This window comes from Pezoporus wallicus, unplaced genomic scaffold, assembly GCF_028554395.1.
Source record: "Pezoporus wallicus isolate ANWC-B61680 ecotype Strahan unplaced genomic scaffold, APGP_CSIRO_Pwel_v1 contig_229, whole genome shotgun sequence".
In the NCBI taxonomy this organism is placed as follows: domain Eukaryota; kingdom Metazoa; phylum Chordata; class Aves; order Psittaciformes; family Psittacidae; genus Pezoporus; species Pezoporus wallicus.
In genome coordinates, this window is record NW_026638360.1 from 3,489,448 (window position 1) to 3,507,157 (window position 17,710).

Sequence of the window (17,710 nt, forward strand, 5' to 3'; positions counted from 1 at the left end):
CACCAAACTGCCAAGAGTAGGAAAGACTGAGATATCCAGTCAGCAGCATCTTTGTAATGAATGCAGCATCCTTGGGGTGAGGGTCTAACTTGGACAAGGGACCACAGTTTTAACTGGGACAATGATCTCTGCCACCATCTTTACAGAAGGAAAGGATGCATATATTACAGAGCTGCTTGTCCTATAAAGTAGTCTCTCATTGGCAGGGAGCTGCCTTCTTCCTACCTCTCAGTAGCAGATCATGGAAAGTGAGGCCACCAGGGTAGCAATAAAGCTTTTTCTGCTGTTTTCCTCTGTTGTATTTTCATGCTTTCCAGTAGTACTCTTTCAACTGCTTCAGTGTCTGCTTTTCCTGCCTCCAAGGTGCGGACAAGGGGATTGATAAAGCGCAGGCCCCCCTCCAGGAAGTTCCGACAATCTCTGTCTGAGTATGGAGATGGGGAAGATTTAGGGGTCAACATCTTTCCAGAAAATGGTGCCAAGGAAGATGGGGATGAGGTATTTGGGCCCAAGGGCAAGACAGAGGAGGCAGAAACAGAGAGCAAAGAGCAAAAGAAACACACAGGGTCTGATGGAAAGCCCCCATCAAGGAGAGGATCCAGCAGATCAAAAGGTGAAGAAAAAGGAGAAAGACAGGCAGAGGAAATGACTCCTTGCAAGAGTAATGCAGGGGCTACAAAGGAGGAGGAAGAGTGTCATTGTGTCCCAGAGGAGAACTCTCCCCAACCTCCCTCTGGCAACAAGGAGAAGGTGTTCGAGGGTCTCCAGGAAGAAGAGCAGCAAGCCTGTGAACAGGAAAAGGGGTACACAGAGAAGGAAGAAGCTGAAGCAAAGGAGACCAGTGAGAGCACAGACACATGGAGAGAATCAGAAGAAACACCACTGGCACCTGAACAGCTGCCAGACATGGTGGGTTTGGAGACTGCCAGTGAGCCTTCAATGTCAGCTACGCAGGACCAGGGCACAGCGTAACCATGACACGCAGGTAAGACAGGTCAGCATGATGATGGCTCCTAAAATACCAGAATGTTTTGCTTATTATTGAAAATGGCAATTTTCAATCATTTTTGCTGCTCCCCACACCTCAAAAGTATCAAATCTCAGGCCTGCAGAGGCTGCAAGGCAGGGAATTTAAAAAACCCAAACAGCCCTCCTGGGTGGTGTTACAGAGAGTATGGAGAAAAAGCAAAGTTGATTCTAGATTGAGTAAAACGGTGCCTCTGCTCACCAGGCACCCTGCTCAGTTGCTGGTTTGAAAGCAATTTTAAAGTGCTTTCAGTGAAAAGCACTTTTCCGCAACAGTAACCACCTATGTACTATCTCGATATGCCTCCTTACATATACATATTTATATGTTTGCACACATTGTAGATATGCATGCATACATACATATTCTCTATATATACATGTGTTTAGCTTGTTAGTTTTGCTAGCAAAAAAAGTCTTTCCACATGTACCAATTTCCTGATCAGCTCTGTAAGCATGCAGACACGGGCCTCTGCCACTTGAAATAAAAGGGGATTTCCACTGGCTCAAGTGGACCTTGTTGCATGTAGGTTCTTACACATTCTCTAACCACTGATAATATAGCCACAGATGCCTGAAGAAATATATCATTCCACCTCAAACACCTGTTCCTTCTTCAAATGCCTCGTTGGTTTGGCAAGAAGCAATTGAACGAAGCAGGCTAGTGCTCAGGCTGCATCTTGCCTTTGTGTCCTGGCACAGAAACTATCAAAATACCCCCCAAATAAATATTGAAGTCACAGACCCCACACACCAGCACTGTTTTTACTTAGACACATGATTATTTTGTGTAATTTCCTTTCTTTTCCCCTCTTAAAAGGACATACACAGTCAGGGCACAGGAGACTTAACATGCAAATAGGAGCCATCTAACTCAGTCAAGGTGGAAGTTACAAGGTGGAAAACCTTCCGTGGCAGGAGAGGAGCAGAACACAGATATTTCCTGAGGTACATACTCATCTCTGAGCTGAGTGGCAGCTCACTGTCTCCCTGTTTTGCACCATCATACTTAGGGACAGTTGGAACAAGAGACTGGTTTGCAGTAGCTTCAGAGCTCAAAACTGAAGTGTTGTCTGACATTCCTTGGTGATATCTGGGGACTGAAAGACCTGATATGTGCTGTCCTGGAGCTGACAACCACCACCATTCCTGGTCTCTCTGCTTCTTCATCCTGCTCCAAAATGTCTTTTCCTTCTCCCCTGAATTGGTCTTAGATGAAGTTCATCAGTTACATACATACATGTATGGTGCCTTTTTGGAAGCTTCTTTTGAAACATTTTGGATTTTCAAATTTCAGTAAACGATGTTTTAAAAGTAGGAAAAAGTATGTTTTCTCCATATATGCTGTATGGCAGACAACGTGAACCCTGAACATGGGAAAACTCTTAGGAAATTGTTCATAAAGCATAAAATCCCTTTGAAGTGGGGTTGAGCTGTCTGACCTGTGAAACAGAAAGCTATGCTAGGCAGTTTTTCTGTGTGCTTCGTCTTTGGGGTGGTTTTAGTGCTGGGGGAAAGCAATCAACAGATTTGATGCACAGAAAATGTGCTGATGTGTAGCTGTGATGTGCTGCTTAGGTCAACAGGGCAACTTTTTTATCTGGCTCTGGACTCCAGTCCAGATTTAGAAGTGCTGCCTGTCCCTCAGTCTTTCACACTTCCAGACCCTATCCAGTCTGATTCTATTTTGAGACTTCCAGTTTGTCACCACCGAGTGTCACTCATGACAGAAAGCATCCTGGTTCACTGGGAACAGCTGGTTTATTTTACGTAGGTCAAAGAAGAGGTCTTAGATGGCTGAGTCTCCATTCGTATGGCCTGGCTGAATATGAATTGGTGAAGGTCAGATAGCCAGTCTCTCCTAGATATTGTACTAGAGTTGCATTCACTCTTCAGGTACTAGTTAAGTCAAGGGTCTAGCAGTTGCTAAGCCAAAAAAAAGCTTTTCATATGGAGAGTATTTGTTGCCCATAAGAAATAACTTATTTGGGAAAGACAGATAACAGACCCTCCTCACAGTGCTTGAAGCTGTATCTGCAGTACTGAATAAAAAGCTGCTCTGGCTCAAGACCATGGGGCTTATGTTCACAGCACGACATAAAGCTATGGACAAGTTTGGGCTCACTGGAGACAGCTAGCCAGGCTTGTCAAAAGCTGAGCCAAGGAGTCAGCTAGCTGTTAGGTGGTGTGAACAGTCAGGAATTAATGCCTGAACCTGCCGTCAGCCACCTTGGACCCAGCAACAGATGCAGCTACCGAGACCAAGGGCAGAACCAGACAGCTCCTCATCCATGACGAAGCTCCTCCTAGCAAACATTAAGCTGAGCAGAGTCAGAGGCTCAGGTTCTCCCTGTCTCTCTGCATTTTACACACACATCTGACCTTAAGTGGACTCTGTAACGCATCCCCAATGGTTTTGAAGGATATCCCCTTTCTGTTCACCAGCTCTAAAATCACAAGGAAAGAAGTGGCTCTGTGCCCTGCCTTTCTTTTTCCTAAGTGAGAGCACCAAGGTGTCATTTGCTGAGAGACAGCAGTGCTGACACTCTCATGTGGACTTGTTAGACACAGAGGACCCCACATCCTTTTGAGCCATGCTATGGAGCATTGTTATCTTTGAATCAATTTTAATCTGTTTGTTAGAGCTTGTATTCTAGGGCAGGCTGCAGTCATTCACTGTACCCTGTTTCTTCTCTCAGCAGTGTGTCCCATCTGGATATGAGTGATTGTGCCTTACTATATATATAGATATATGTGTGCCTGTTTAGAGAATGAGTATGTGTGTCCCAAGCAAGGGAATGGAAATTTGGGGGAAAAATAGAAGAAATAAATGGTGGAATAAACCCAAGCCAGAACAAAATCTGTGTTTTTCCTCATGGGGAGATGAAGAAGCCTGAGGTAGGATGGAGAGACCTGGCAGTGGAAGGCAAAATAGGGGTGCTATTTGAACAGTTTTAATTTAATTTATGGTATTTTTTATTTTGGGGGAACATCAATAACTGACGTGCTTAATCCACAAAGGAAGGTGTTCTTTGGGGAAAGCAGTGACACTGGAAATAACTACACTCCCTGCCCCAGCCCTGCAGGTATTGTGTACCAAGGAACAGAAGAAAGCAAAGCTGTCTTACTTAATGCCGTTTCTCCAACAGCATCCTAGTTCAGGGGAAGCACAAAAACCTTCAAGGTGACACACAGTGATCCTTCCTGTGAGATTTCCCAAGCTTCTGCCAGTCATCAGTTTACAGACTTTCTGTGCCAGAAGTTGCATCGTCATCTCCATCCTTGATGGCCTTACAAGTTGCAGGAATACTATCCATATTATCAGGGAATGTTGGCTTGGGCAGCATGGTGGTGTATCCACAAGGCATACCTAGTCAAACAGTTTTGACTGGAACTTGACCACAGCTTAGCTTGGTGTACTGGGCCTATTCTGTCCCATACATATCTATCAAATTGACAGGTGTATGAACACTGATGGCCAAACAGGAAAATGCCCTCAGCAGTACAAATCTGATATAGTTTATGCAATTCCTCTGGTGTGGATAATGCCTCAAAAAGAAATGCACAACTTGACGGAAGTCCTTTAAGCTGGGGGGAAGGGTGGAAAACAGCAAGAGTAAAGATGAAGTGGAGAAAGACATGCAGCCCAAGAGCAAGGAGACTGTAGTTGCTGCGTTTAGCTGGGATTTTCTTGGGTTTTTTGGTTATTTTTTAATTGGATTGTGTTTAAACTGTACTGCGATCCACAAGAAAGTGTTGGGTGGTTAAGGACTAAGAGCAATTACTGACGGTAGGAATAAGGCTCTTTTGAAAGATCTGGGATGCAAGGGAGACTGGTTTGAAGGTGTGGAAACATGAGGGGGATGCTTGCGACTGACAAGAGGCATTTGCAGGATACAGCACATCAGGGACGAAGTGGGAGCCAAAGCTGCAGCATTGGTTCAGAAAGGAAAGGGAACGCCACTGCCTCCTCTGGGCCATAACACATGAGAAACACACTCCCAGCTGCTGAGGCACTTCCCTCAGGAGCCCAAGGCCGTTACCGCCGGCCCCAGCGAGCAGAGGGGAACCCGCCATTCCTCTCTCACACCTCTAGGGGGCGCGGTGCATAAATGCTCGGCAGAGAGCGGGTCGGGATAAACCAAAGCTGGTCGGGGGAGGAGTATGTGTGTACCCCATTGCTCCCCTTTCCCATTTGCTGAGAATGAGCTCGCCCTGCTTCCAACCCACTGGCCGTGCCTGCCACTGCCCACCAAGCGCGCTGGCTGCGAGCGCGAAGCGGAAGCTTGTTTGCGGGTATTCTTCCGAGACTCGGAAAAGCAGCTCGGCGGCCTTCGCTGCTGCCCGGGGAACTTGGAATCGCCTCTGCCAAGCAGAGCCTACGGGTCAAGGAAAGGGCGATGCCAACGGTTGCCCTTTGGGTGTGGGGGGGAAGGAAATTGCAGCAACCTTCACTGTTAAGGAGAAGAATGGCGTCTTCCGAAGCGGTGGGCAGAACCATTGCGAGTCGGGGGAGGGCAGGCCCATAGAGGCGCTGGGCAGTAGGAGGCGGGAAGAGAGTGAAGTGCTGAGCTGGGGAGCGAACAGTAGAGCGGCTCGTTGGTCTAGGGGTATGATTCTCGCTTCGGGTGCGAGAGGTCCCGGGTTCAAATCCCGGACGAGCCCGCTACAAATAGGGTGCGAAAGCACTTATTTTGGTGCCGGGTTGCCCCTCTGCGTTTTCATGCTTCTTTGCCTCGGGCCTGCCCGCAATGGCAGGGTGGGCGCTGGTGCCGGGATAGAGCGACAAACTCAGTAGCTGCGGGGGCGCAGCCGGGTTGTGCGGAGGTTGAGCCGCCGGGGGTAACGGTTGAGAGCGGGTGCACTGGGCGCCCCACAGCCCCGTCTCCTCGGGAGCGTTACAGTGGGAGGGGTGACCCTTTCCTTGCATTGAAAAGGAAATGCCTCTTTGCGAGTCCTGCCCATGTCTCTTCGCTGTGGCTGGGAGCCACGCTGTGCCTGAAGCACCGCGGGGGAGGGCACCGGGCGCATCAATTGGGGCAGAAATGGAGGAAGCGGGAAAAAAAAAAAAAAAGAAAGTGGGCTCGTCCGGGATTTGAACCCGGGACCTCTCGCACCCTAAGCGAGAATCATACCCCTAGACCAACGAGCCGCCATAGAACTGTTTTTCTCTCCCTCACAGAGGAAGCCTAGAGCCTGCCGTCCCGCCCGCGGCGGCCGTGCAGCTGCCTGCAGCGGGAGGTAGTGCAGGCCTCGAGCTGAGAGAAACAGCCTCCAAGTGCGGGCTGGGATGGTTTGCCAGGCTGGAACCCGCTCCTTACACAGCGGTGCCTGAGCGCTCGTAGCAGGCACAAATGAGAAGTCCCCTGAAAACAGCGTTAGATAAACGCGAGGCGGATAACGGGCTTCGTGACAGCCCGGCGTTTGCAAAGTGGGGCCAGCCGGTCATCGAGCTGGTCGCAGTAGCGTTCAGGCAGCGAGTGCCGAAGTTTCCCTCTGTCTCAGCCTGAGGGCAGCGATCCCCGCGATTTACCTCGGCCTGTGCCCGCCCAAGCCCGGGGTGCCGGTGAGGAGCAAATGTGCCGCTGGGCAGCCACGGCTCACGGCCGCTCGGTACCGCAGCTCTGCTGGTGTGGCCTGCAGCCCACTGGCGGGTGCGTGATCAGGGCTCACAGAGATTGCCCTGCGCCGGGCTTGCTGAGACAGTGCAAAAACCTCTCGGGCGCACAGCCTAGCCTGCTGTTCTGCAGTGCTCCATATTGCTAGTGAGGTACGTAAAATCATAGAATCACAGAATGGTTTGGGTTGGAAAGGATATTAAGCTCATCTAGTTCCAGCCCCCTGCAATGGGCAGGGACATCTCATGCTAGACGGTGTTGCCCAAGGTTCTGTCCAACCTGGCCTTGAACACTGTCAGGGCTGGAGCATTCACCACTTCCTGTTCCAGTGCCTCACCACCCTCACAGTAAAGAACTTATTCCTTATATCTAACCTAGACTTCCCTGTTTAAGTTTAAACCCATTACCTCTTGTCCTGTCGCTACAGCCCCTTGATGAAGAGTCCCTCTCTTGTAGGCCCCCTTCAGGTACTGGAAGGCTACTATGAGGTCACTATGACATGCACTGTTACTACATATGCTGTCACTCTCTGTTTCTTCCAGCCGCTATGGCTGCCTTATCTACCCTTGTGCACAAAATCTGCCTAATACGTGTCTAGACATTAACCACAAACAGTCAAACCACAAACCCCAGCCAAAAGAAGGGAAATGCATGATTCACTTACATAAGCCAAAACTGTACTATAGCCAAGGGGTGATGTTACTTTCCTGCCTTGCAGGTGATGATTTTACACCGACTTGTTCAAATATCAGAGTCCTCTTAAAATAAACACTGATGCTGGTCAGGCTACAGATCAGAGCTACCTTGGCTCTTGTCTCTGTACAGTAACAGCTGCTAAACTAATTTTGCCAATATTCCAAGAAATGGGGGAGGAATATATGACAGAGACAGGAAATATAATTGCTTTCATTTTATGGACTTTTTTTAATATATCAAGGTTATCAAGAATACTTGTGGTTCAGGTTGTTTGATAGCATCAGTTCATCTCTGGAATAACTCATCATTAGCATCCGTTTGCATTTTCAGGTTTCCTCAGAGCACTTATACTGGCAAAAAAAATGCAAAACGATGCTAACGATTCCAGTGGGTCCAAGACTTTTTTCTTAATCGAATCATTTGCATTAACAAGAGCATCAGGAGTAGAGATAAAGAAGTCATTATCTCACCCAGCACTTGTCAGGCCACACCTGGAATACTGTGTTCAGTCTTGGTACCCACTATACAGAAGAGATGTATAGTATATAGTATATAGATAGGTTGGAGAAGGCCCAGATAAGAGCCACAAACATGTTCAAAGGGCTGGGAAGCCTGCCAGCTGAGGAGAGGCTGAGAGAACTGCCTTTGTTCAGCCTTGAGAAAAGAAGGCTCAGGGGAGATCTTATCATGTTCTAGTATTTAAAGGGTAGCTACAATGATGGAGACTCTCTTTTTACAAGGAGTCACATGGAAATGATGAGTGGGACCGTGCCCAGGTTACTCCTGGGGAGATTCCATCTGGATATGAGAAGAAAATCTTTCACAATAAGAACAATCAGCCACTGGAATTATCTCCCCAGGGAAGTGGTAGATTCCCCAGTTTTGAACACTTCTAATTGTCCTGGATTCAGGAGTATCAGTCATTTTTCTCCTTCTTAGTAGCTAGTGCAGTGCTGTGGTTTTGATTTTCAGTCTGGGTACAACAATGATAACACTGATGTTTTTCGTTGTTGCTAAGTAAAGTTTACTCCAACCAAGGACTTTCTCAGTCTCATGCTCTGCTAGAGAGGAGGGGAAGTCGGGAGGAAGCAGAAACAGGACACCCAACCCAGACTAGCCAAAGGAGTATTCCATACCACAGCACATCATGCCCATTATATAAACTGGGGGGAGTTACCCGGAAGAGTTGCTGCTCAGGTTGGGCTGGGTATCGGTCAGCAGGTGGTGAACGGTTGTATTCTCTTCCCTTGTTATTTCCCTTACCATTATTATTATTGGTGGTAGCAGCAGTGGTTTGTGTTATACCTTAGTTACTGGACTCTTCTTATCTTAGTCCTGGGAGTTACATTCTTTCGGTTCTCCTCCCCATCCTTCCAGGAGTGGGGGGAGGAAGAAGGGGGAGTAAATGAGTGGCTGTGTGGTTCTGAGTTACTGGCTGGGCTTAAACCACAACACTAATATTCAGTTTGTTAGTAATAGGTGAAATTGTGTGTTGAAACAATATTACAAAGAGAAAAGATGATTATATTTGAAAATCTGTTAATCAGTAGAGGGTTTCTTTTTGTATTAAAAACAAGTTGAAATTCTGCTATTGTGTATCTTAGTTACTTTATAACTAAATATTACAATGGTAGCTATAATGATAAGCAGTTAACATAGCCATATATGGGGAAGGGTATATGGGTGGATCCAGGGGAGTATTGTGAAACTCTACCGAAGCAGAACTCACGAAGGTACCAGGAGTAGTCAAGTGAAAATAAGACAATGCTGGTGTCCACATAATGATTGGGATATGTCCAAGAAACAGAAAAGTGAACAGGATGACCTGAGGAAGACTTCTTACTTCATCCGAGGAAGACTCCTTACTTCATCAGGACGACCACCAGAGGGGGGCTGTGCAAGCGCAGAAGAGGCTGATGTCGTAATAGACTGATGTGGCAATCCTTGATGCATATGTATTAGTCAATGATGTAATCTGTGTTGAATATGTATTAGTGACAACATTTTTAGTGTATAAATTACGAGCGCAATGTAATGGGGTTGAAGCCAGATTTGGGCGTGTGCCCCTGGTTTCCCAGCGCTGCAATAAAGCACCTCATAGAACCATTCCGGTGGTTATGTGTCAGTTCTTACGCTAACAAGTGTTTGAACAGGGTGTTGGGACATCTCATCTAGGTCATGCTTTGCTTAGAGAGGTTGGACCAGATGATCCTCAAGCTTCCTTCCAAGCTGGTATGCTATGATTCTATGAAGAATAACTATCAAACTCTTCAAGTATCATGCAATTACTGTGCTGCTGCTAGCTCTGAGTTTTGAAAGAACCACTGCATTTCTGTTTAACCAGAGTAAACGTAAATGCAGCACTATCTGCCAATCACAATTTCTCCGAACTCACAGAAGAAAAAGTAACATAACAGACACCCAATACTTTTACAAATAGAGCCTGTTTTTTCTTTCTCATGTTCTTTTACTGTCACAAAACGAGCATGTTGGGTGCAGTATTTTTTGCAGGAATGCACATCTCTGCACCCTAAGCAGTGTCTAAAATTTCTCTAGGAGGTACAGAGAGGGAGGCTAAATAGAAAACAATCAAACCCATTAAAAGTGTAAAATCAGTCTGAATATGTTTGCTTCTCCTCCTAGCAGACGTAATCCTGCTTTTGTTTGACATCATAATCCTGCTTGTTCTCTCTGGCAAGCTACTAGAAAGCTCTCCAGAATAGTAGGAAAACAAAGGTCTGAATTTCTAACAAACAGCAATACATGAAAAAATGTACTTAATCTCTCCCCTATGATTCGGAGAAAACTCCAGGAAGAAACTCGCCAACAGAGTTTCAAGTTGACAAGCAGGTATTCTTTATTGCGGCGCCGGGAGACACGGGGGATAGCTCCTCCTAACGTGTGTCCCCAAATTGCTATACAGGTCATCCTTATATGGTCACTGAGCATATTACATCATTTTCCAAAAAGTTCCCGGCATGCAAACAAAAATGTGATGGTGGTCTTTAAGGGTCGTTTACTTTTCCCAACAAGCTTAATTAACATTACAGACATAGCAATCATCCTGGACTTCTGCTTATCGGTTAGTTTAACTGCTCTCATCCTGGACATCTGCTAGTCTGGGATACTCCCTAGTAGATGCTTACACCAGTTTAATGGGTTTCTAAACACCCCAAACATAGCAATCATCCTGTCCTTTTACTTATCAATTAGTTTGTCTGTGCCCACCCTGGACATCTGCTAGTCCCAGATACTCCCCATCCCAGGTCCTGTCCTTCTATTCTGCTTTTCTCACACCTTTTGTACAGTGCTCCTGAGGGCCTGAAACTATGTCAACTACCTTCAAGCACCGCAGTTATTTTCCATTACAAAGCCATCAAATTTAACATTACTTAGAACTGATTACATTTTGTGCTTTTTGTGCCTCCTTGTCTCAAATCCCTCCTTTTTCTGTCCTTTTGCAAATTCTTCTGCAACATTTTATATATTAAAATTGCCATCTAGAGTCATTTTGAAATAGTTTCCTGTTTCTACTTGCTTAAATTTCATTTTTTTTCCAATCTTCATAATTTATCATAGTTTGTTTACAATTCCAGAAAGAAAATTTTGTTATACCACAAGTAATCAATATTAAAACAATATTAATATTTCTGCAACCAGTTGCCTTAACCAGGAGAGATCAGGTTACCATGAGGTTAACTTTTTCCATATTTCTTCAAACCACCAGGAAGTATCATCCTAGAAATATCTTAGTTTGTTCCCAAATTTCCTCCAGATCTGTTTCAGGAACAGCAACTTTGATTGATTCTTGTTCCACTTGGATTATATCAATGGTTTTACTTTCTATTTCCTCTATGGTTGCTGAGGTATTTTATGATTGCCTTCTCTAATTTACTTACTCCCAAAGATGGAATTAGCCATCTCACAAAACTATGAAATTAGCAAAACTTCTAACCCAGGTTCTGAGATGGGGTATCACAGCACCCAAGGTGCATGCCCCCTTCCATTTGGGGGTAGGGTCTTATAAGCGTTTTCTCCACATAACCAATTCCATCCTTTCCCTTCAGGAACGGGCCACCACTAAACCACAATACCATCTATATTAATAGTGTGATTGCAATTTGAATAGTGACATCTGTGGCATTTAAACAAACCTCATACTCTGGTTCCTGGTGTAATACATCTTCGTATAATATTCTTTACTTCGATTAGGATTAACTATTCCAAATCTTAAATTTGTCCATGATATAGTGTTGGAAATTGGAACACCAGTTAATGGAAGGCCCTGATCTCCTCCTGATTTAGGCAACTGTGCACACGCCCAACAGTCACTACAATTAACAACTTTAGTAACATTCTGCATTAATTTCAGGTAAGTATTGGTCCCAAGCTGGTATGTCAGTTATCACATAAATCCAAATTACGACTGATAAAATTTCATATGTGAAGGTCCTGAAGGTTCGACCCGCCATGTCTTCTTTGGTTTTGGTACTTTCTTCATTTTTGAAGAAAGGTTGTTCCTTTATCTTCACTGCTGTAAAGGTGGTCAAGATTATCTGGTACGGTCTGCTTCACTTCTCCTGTAGGGGATCTCCTGAAAAATTCTTAACATAAACCCAGTCTCTGGGTCTAAAAGGGTGAGTCAGATAATCCATGCCTCTCGCTCTTGTCCCCAGTATTCTCTTATTTCTTCTAATTGCTTTCCCAGATTGATCAGAAACTCTAGGAGATAACCTTCTCCTACTTCCAGAAGACTTTCTCCTTTAAACTGGGACTGATACTGTCTTCCATATAAAATTTTACATGGGATAGCCTCTTCTTTCGACCAAGGTTTAGTTCAAATTCTCAATAGAGCCTGTGGTAAAGCTTGGTATCAATATCTTGACATATTTTACTAATCTGTTGTTTGATCATCTTTTATACTTGCCCACTGGCCTGAGGCCTGTAAGGAACATGTAATTGCCAATTTCTAATTTTTGCTAATTTCTTGTAACTATTTTGCCCTAAAGTGCGAGCCTCGGTCAGAAGAAATTGCCTCTGGTACTCCAAAGCAAGGTATTATACTGTTTAACAAAGTTCCAATTACTTGGCTTGCATTATTTATTCTACAAGGGAATGCTTCTGGCCACCTTGAAAAAGTATTCATTAATACCAACAAATATTGGTCTCGGTAATTCAGAAAAAATTTATTTGCCAGTGTGGTCCCATATAACATCCTCCCCAGTTGCACCAATTTGATTTCTATTTTCAATTTTAGGATTATTCTTGAGACAGAGCTGACATTGTCACTAACTGAACTATTTTATATAGATTCCTTCCTTCAATTTGTTCATCTAAGTATTTATACAAAGAGTTGCTACCCCAATGAGTTCACTAGCTTCTGGAGCTGGCTATAGGGGATTACAATTCACCCATCAGGTCTCTGAACCCAGTCGTCTTTGTTTTCCTCTCCTTTGAGATCTCCCATCAATTTTCTATCCTCCTTTGAATATCTAGGTTTAGATTTCTCAATTGTTAGTTTGCCATCAGGGATTAAAGGAATGAGTTTTGATTGTTCAGCTTCTTGTTTGGCTTCATAATCAGCAAAATTTCACCTTGTTGATGCCCTCAACAATACATAATAGCTACTTCCTCAGACAGCTGAACAGCTTTCAGTAGTCATAGAATTTCTGTAGCATGTTTAATCTGTTTCTCCTGTGTGTTCAAAGGTCCTCGTTCTTTCCAGATGGCACCATGTGCATGGACCACATCAAATGCATATTTAGAATCAGTCCAAATATTTATCCTTTTGTCTTTAGCCAATTCCAGGGCACATTCCAGAGGTTTCTTTCAAATCTGGTTGACTTGAATATACTGTTTCATATAGTGGCCAAGCAGTCGTGTGTTAATAGTCTGTTGGTTGTTCCTGCAAAAGGATGCTGGATTGGCAAAATTAGTGACCACAATTTCTATATCATCATGTTGCACAAGGGTGGCTTGATATTTTAAAAAACATGAAGGAGATAACCAGTGGGCTTCTTTCTGTTCCAGCAATGCTAATACAACATGGATCACTAGTACAATAATTTTTGTCCCAAGGTAAATATGTGGGCTCTTCAATATTCATGACAACTGCTGCCACAGCCTGTAGGCATCCAGGCCATCCTTTGCTGGCTTCATTCAGCTGTTTTGAAAAATACACCACTGCCCTCTTATAGTGTCCTAGTTTCTGAGTAAGGACCACCAAAGCTGTTTCCTGTTCTTCATAGGAATATAGCCAAAAGGATTTAGTCACATCCAGAAGTCAGAGCTGCAGCTCTCATTAGCTCTGCTTTTAAATTTCTAAAGCCCTCCTCTGAAGAGAGAGAGGCTTCTTTTAACAGTTCATATGCTGGTCTTACCAGAACACCATAATCATGCCTCCAAAGTCTGCATCATCCAGTCATTCCCAGGAATGTCTGGAACTCCTTGATGGTTGACAGTCATGGAGTTTGACAAATGGCTTCCAAATAGCAGTTGCAAGGTTTCTCTGTCCTGTTATTTCCTATTCTAGGTAGGAAACTCGGGTTTGGATTAGGTGGGCCTTTTGTCTGGTTACCCAATAACCATTCAGTCCCAGAAAATTCAATAATCCCACCATTTGCTGGACACATTCTTCCTTTGTTTCTGTGGCAATTAATAGGTCATCCACATATTGTAAGAGTCCCTGTCTGAGTGGTTGGTTTCCATGATTCTAGTTCCAGTGCCAACTGATTTCGAAAAATTGTTGGACTGTTTTAAACCCTTTAGGTAATACTGTCCAAGTTAATTGGGTTTTCCTTACTGTGTCAGGATGTTCCCATTCGAAAGCAAATAAATTCTGGTTTTCTTTGGCCAATGGTAAGCAAAAGAAAGAGTCCTTTAAATCCAAGACGGCAAACCAGTTCTGATTCAGTTTAGTCAGTAAGGTATACGGATTAGCTATTACTAATATCCTCTACAAATTTGTTGATTCCTGAGGTCTTGAACCAATCTGCAACTTTTCTTTACTGGCAAGATAGGAGTATTACATTCCAATTCACATTCTCAATTAAGAATTTATATTTTAAAATTTATCAATGATTTTTAAATTCCCTTTCCTGCAATTTTAGGGGATACTGTTTTATTCTAATTGGGCACCCCCCCCCCCCCCCCCCCCCCCCCCTTTTTCTTTCTACTTTAACAGGCAAAGCATTTTTTGCCTTACCTGGAACGTCAGATGCCCATACTCCCAGATATACCTGGATTAAGGATTTCTTCTATTTCAGGGAGGTCCTCCTGTTCGCTTTTCTGTTGAATTAAAGATAAAAAGATAAACTCAAAACTGCAATTAATTGATTTTTAACTCTTAATTCCATTTTGACTTTTTTAATGTTGCTTCTTGCCCTAATAAAAATTTCAGAGAATTTAGCATGCATAAAAATTTTATGCATTCCTATTTGTTTTCCCAATTTGTACTTTAAGAGTTTCAGAAAGAATGCCTCTTTTTTCCCTTTTGTTTTTTTCCCTTTTCCTTGGTGGCCAGTAGCTCCCACATCTGTAACAAATTCTTTTCCCTCTGATTTAACGCCGAATAAGTTGTTCCTGTATCCAGTAAAATTCCACTTTATTCCCTCTAGTCCCTAGTTTTAATTTAACCAGTGGATCTGCTAGGGTAGATTCCCCAGGTCCCTTGTCAGACTAGTTCCAATTCAGCCACCGGAGCCACCCCATGGCACTCTCCCCCCCAGGGCAGTCTCACTTCCAACGTCCAAAACTCCCCACAGCACACACACACACCGATTCGGTCCCATAGAAGAACCCACTCCCCTTCCTCCCGACATCCGTCCTCCTCTGCCTCCCCAGCACTCATCTCACGCTCAAACGCAGGAGCTGCCCGAGCTCTCCTCCTTTCCCCCTTGGTTTTCTTTAACTTTAAGCATCTTTCCCCAGCATCACAATCTGAACATCTCTCCAGCTTAGCTTTCAGGGTGGGTTTTTTTTTCTGCCCTTTTCCAAAGCCAAAATTAAGGGATCTGTCGGAGCTATATCAATTTCGCATTCCGTCTGTCACATGGGGCGGTTTGTTAAAGTGAAAAACATATCCGCACACATTACTTCATCCCATTTTCCTTGCCCCCTCAAAAAGAACATTAATTGTAAAAATGTATCATAGTTCAAAGTTAAATCATTTTTTTTTAGGCTATTTTTCCTGATCTTCCAAAGTATACAAAGGCCATCATTGGTTACAATATTTTACCAAGTTTTCCCATTTACGGAGCCCACAGGAAACCCAGTTCTTTCCAGTGTGCCAAAATGTAATCAGTTCTAAGTAATGTTAAGTTTGATGGCTTTGTAATGGAAAATAACTGCGGTGCTTGAAGGTAGTTGACATAGTTTCAGGCCCTCAGGAGCACTGTACAAAAGGTGTGAGAAAAGCAGAATAGAAGGACAGGACCTGGAGATGGGGAGTATCTGGGACTAGCAGATGTCCAGGGTGGGCACAGACAAACTAACTGATAAGTAAAAGGACAGGATGATTGCTATGTTTGGGCTGTTAATAAACCTATTAAACTGGTGTAAGCATCTACTAGGGAGTATCCCGGACTAGCAGATGTCCAGGATGAGAGCAGTTAAACTAACCGATAAGCAGAAGTCCAGGATGACTGCTATGTCTGTAATGTTAATTAAGCTTGTTGGGAAAAGTAAACGACCCTTAAAGACCACCATCACATTTTTGTATGCATGCCGGGAACTTTCTGGAAAATGACGTAATATGCTCAGTGACCATTTAAGGATGACCTGTATAGCAATTTGGGGACACACGTTAGGAGGAGCTATCCCCCGTGTCTCCCGGCGCCGGGCCTGCTTCGTCATGGCCCTCCTCGACATGACACACAGTAACTGGGGCTTTCCTGTGGCTCCTTTCATCTGCAGATAGGATTAAGTAGCCAGAGAATGACAGAGAAAGTGGTGGCACATACATCTGGGAGAGGGCTGGCAGCACTATGGGCAGGAGTGAGCTGAGTACACTGCAGGCCTCTGGAGCCTCATGGGTGCAGTGAGCAATTGCCTTGTGATATGACTAAGCTGATGCAACTTCTTTAAAATTCATAGTTTGACAAAAGAAATGTATGCAAGGAGGTTCCCAAAATGGATGAAATGAAGCAAAGAAGGAAGGGCAAAAGCGTGGTCTTGTGGGGTCTGTGACAAAAGGATGCCCTGTCAGGAAGCTTGGGGAAATTCCAAGCAGGTATATTCAGGCAAAAGGCAAAAGCAGTTATACAGTCAGTGTGGCAGGCGAGCTCCTGAAGGAACTTGAAGGCAACACGCGCCAAAACAGGCTCTGTAAATTAAAAGGGAAGAACAAAAAGGATCACAGTGGAGGCAGCGGGTGTCCACCCTCAGCTCTGCTGGCGGTGCTCTCCTGCTTCCCGGTAAACTGGGCCTTGTAACACCCCAGAATAGTTGCGTATTGTTGAGGCTCTCCTAGGCACTGCTCTGTGTTGTGAAACAGAATCCTGCTGTCGCCCTCATAGTCGCGATAGCAATCAACCCACAGCTCTCATGTACGCCTGGATTAACAAGCACACAACTCCATGTGCATGACTGCCAGTTATTTGCAGTACTTAACGTTGAATATGTAACAGACAGTTATCGTGCCTGTGGCAGGAACTCGGATAAGCCTCCACACAGGTGGTTAACTCCTGGGCAGCTCCAAAGCCCGAGCCGAGGGCTTTTGCCTTGCGACAGTAGGACAGCAAAGGCTAGCGGCCACGGTTGCAGGTGGGGTGAAACCAGGCGGAGGGAGTGCCGGCAGGCCACAGCCGTACGTGCGGCAGCCCAGGCTCACCCTGATGCCACCAGAGGCCGAAAGTTTATCTCGGAGAGACCGTTTCCATGTCTCCCCCTCCGCCAAAACATCTGGGGATGCCGCCACCACGATCCTGTGCCCGCATCCCCCAGGAACCCCAGGCCCCCAGCAACATTCCACCACCACCACCCACCACGGGGTGGGGGAAACAGCTCTAAGGTGCCCCGCTCGGGGGCAGCCAGATACGTTCCTTGCTAGGATAGGGCAGCTGGGTTTGACGGATCTCTGTCTTGACCAGTGTTAGGAGGGGGAGAGGGCAGGGCGGGGGAGGGGGTGAGCGGGACGCAGGAGGTGTGTGCGAGTGACAGAGACGGGGCCCTATCTCGACGAGGGAAGGGAGCTGCAGGGGGCGGGCCCGCCGTCGGGAGCGGACAATGGGGGTGCGGGGAGGTGGTGGTAGAAAGATGGCAGCGGTCGGAGGCACAGAGGAGTGTTGGGTGGTCGCCGCTCTTGTGCGGCTCCCTTGCTCGGTGTGGCTGTTGACCGCCGCCGCGCTCACCGCCGGTGAGTGAACGAGTGA

General features: G+C 45.3%; 3 protein-coding genes and 2 non-coding genes across 9 annotated transcripts in view; 4 read left to right on the top strand and 1 right to left on the bottom strand.

Annotated features, from left to right (window-relative positions):
- RCSD1 (RCSD domain containing 1) overlaps positions 1-1,922 on the top strand; it is a 32,080-nt gene extending 30,158 nt beyond the window's left edge. Inside the window, exons 6-7 of the mRNA XM_057410547.1 lie at positions 364-985; positions 1,847-1,922. Of these exons, the coding sequence (XP_057266530.1) occupies positions 364-972 (609 nt within the window). The 3' untranslated portion in view covers positions 973-985; positions 1,847-1,922. The remainder of the gene's footprint in view (positions 1-363; positions 986-1,846) is intronic.
- A 3,697-nt stretch (positions 1,923-5,619) lies between these two features.
- TRNAP-CGG (transfer RNA proline (anticodon CGG)) lies at positions 5,620-5,691 on the top strand. Its single transcript has one exon. It is a non-coding gene; the product is annotated as a tRNA-Pro (tRNA).
- A 415-nt stretch (positions 5,692-6,106) lies between these two features.
- TRNAP-AGG (transfer RNA proline (anticodon AGG)) lies at positions 6,107-6,178 on the bottom strand. Its single transcript has one exon. It is a non-coding gene; the product is annotated as a tRNA-Pro (tRNA).
- Positions 6,179-10,172: 3,994 nt separating this feature from the next.
- The window catches only part of LOC130599782 (gamma-aminobutyric acid receptor subunit rho-3-like), a 220,289-nt gene continuing 212,751 nt past the window's right edge, over positions 10,173-17,710 (top strand). The window contains exon 1 of the mRNA XM_057410542.1: positions 10,173-10,190. The gene's annotated coding sequence lies outside the window, so the exon portion shown is untranslated. The remainder of the gene's footprint in view (positions 10,191-17,710) is intronic.
- The window catches only part of MPZL1 (myelin protein zero like 1), a 28,637-nt gene continuing 28,490 nt past the window's right edge, over positions 17,564-17,710 (top strand). For all 5 annotated transcript variants that reach the window (XM_057410551.1, XM_057410549.1, XM_057410553.1 and 2 more), the window contains exon 1: positions 17,564-17,694. In XM_057410551.1, the coding sequence (XP_057266534.1) occupies positions 17,565-17,694 (130 nt within the window). In that variant the 5' untranslated portion in view covers position 17,564. The remainder of the gene's footprint in view (positions 17,695-17,710) is intronic.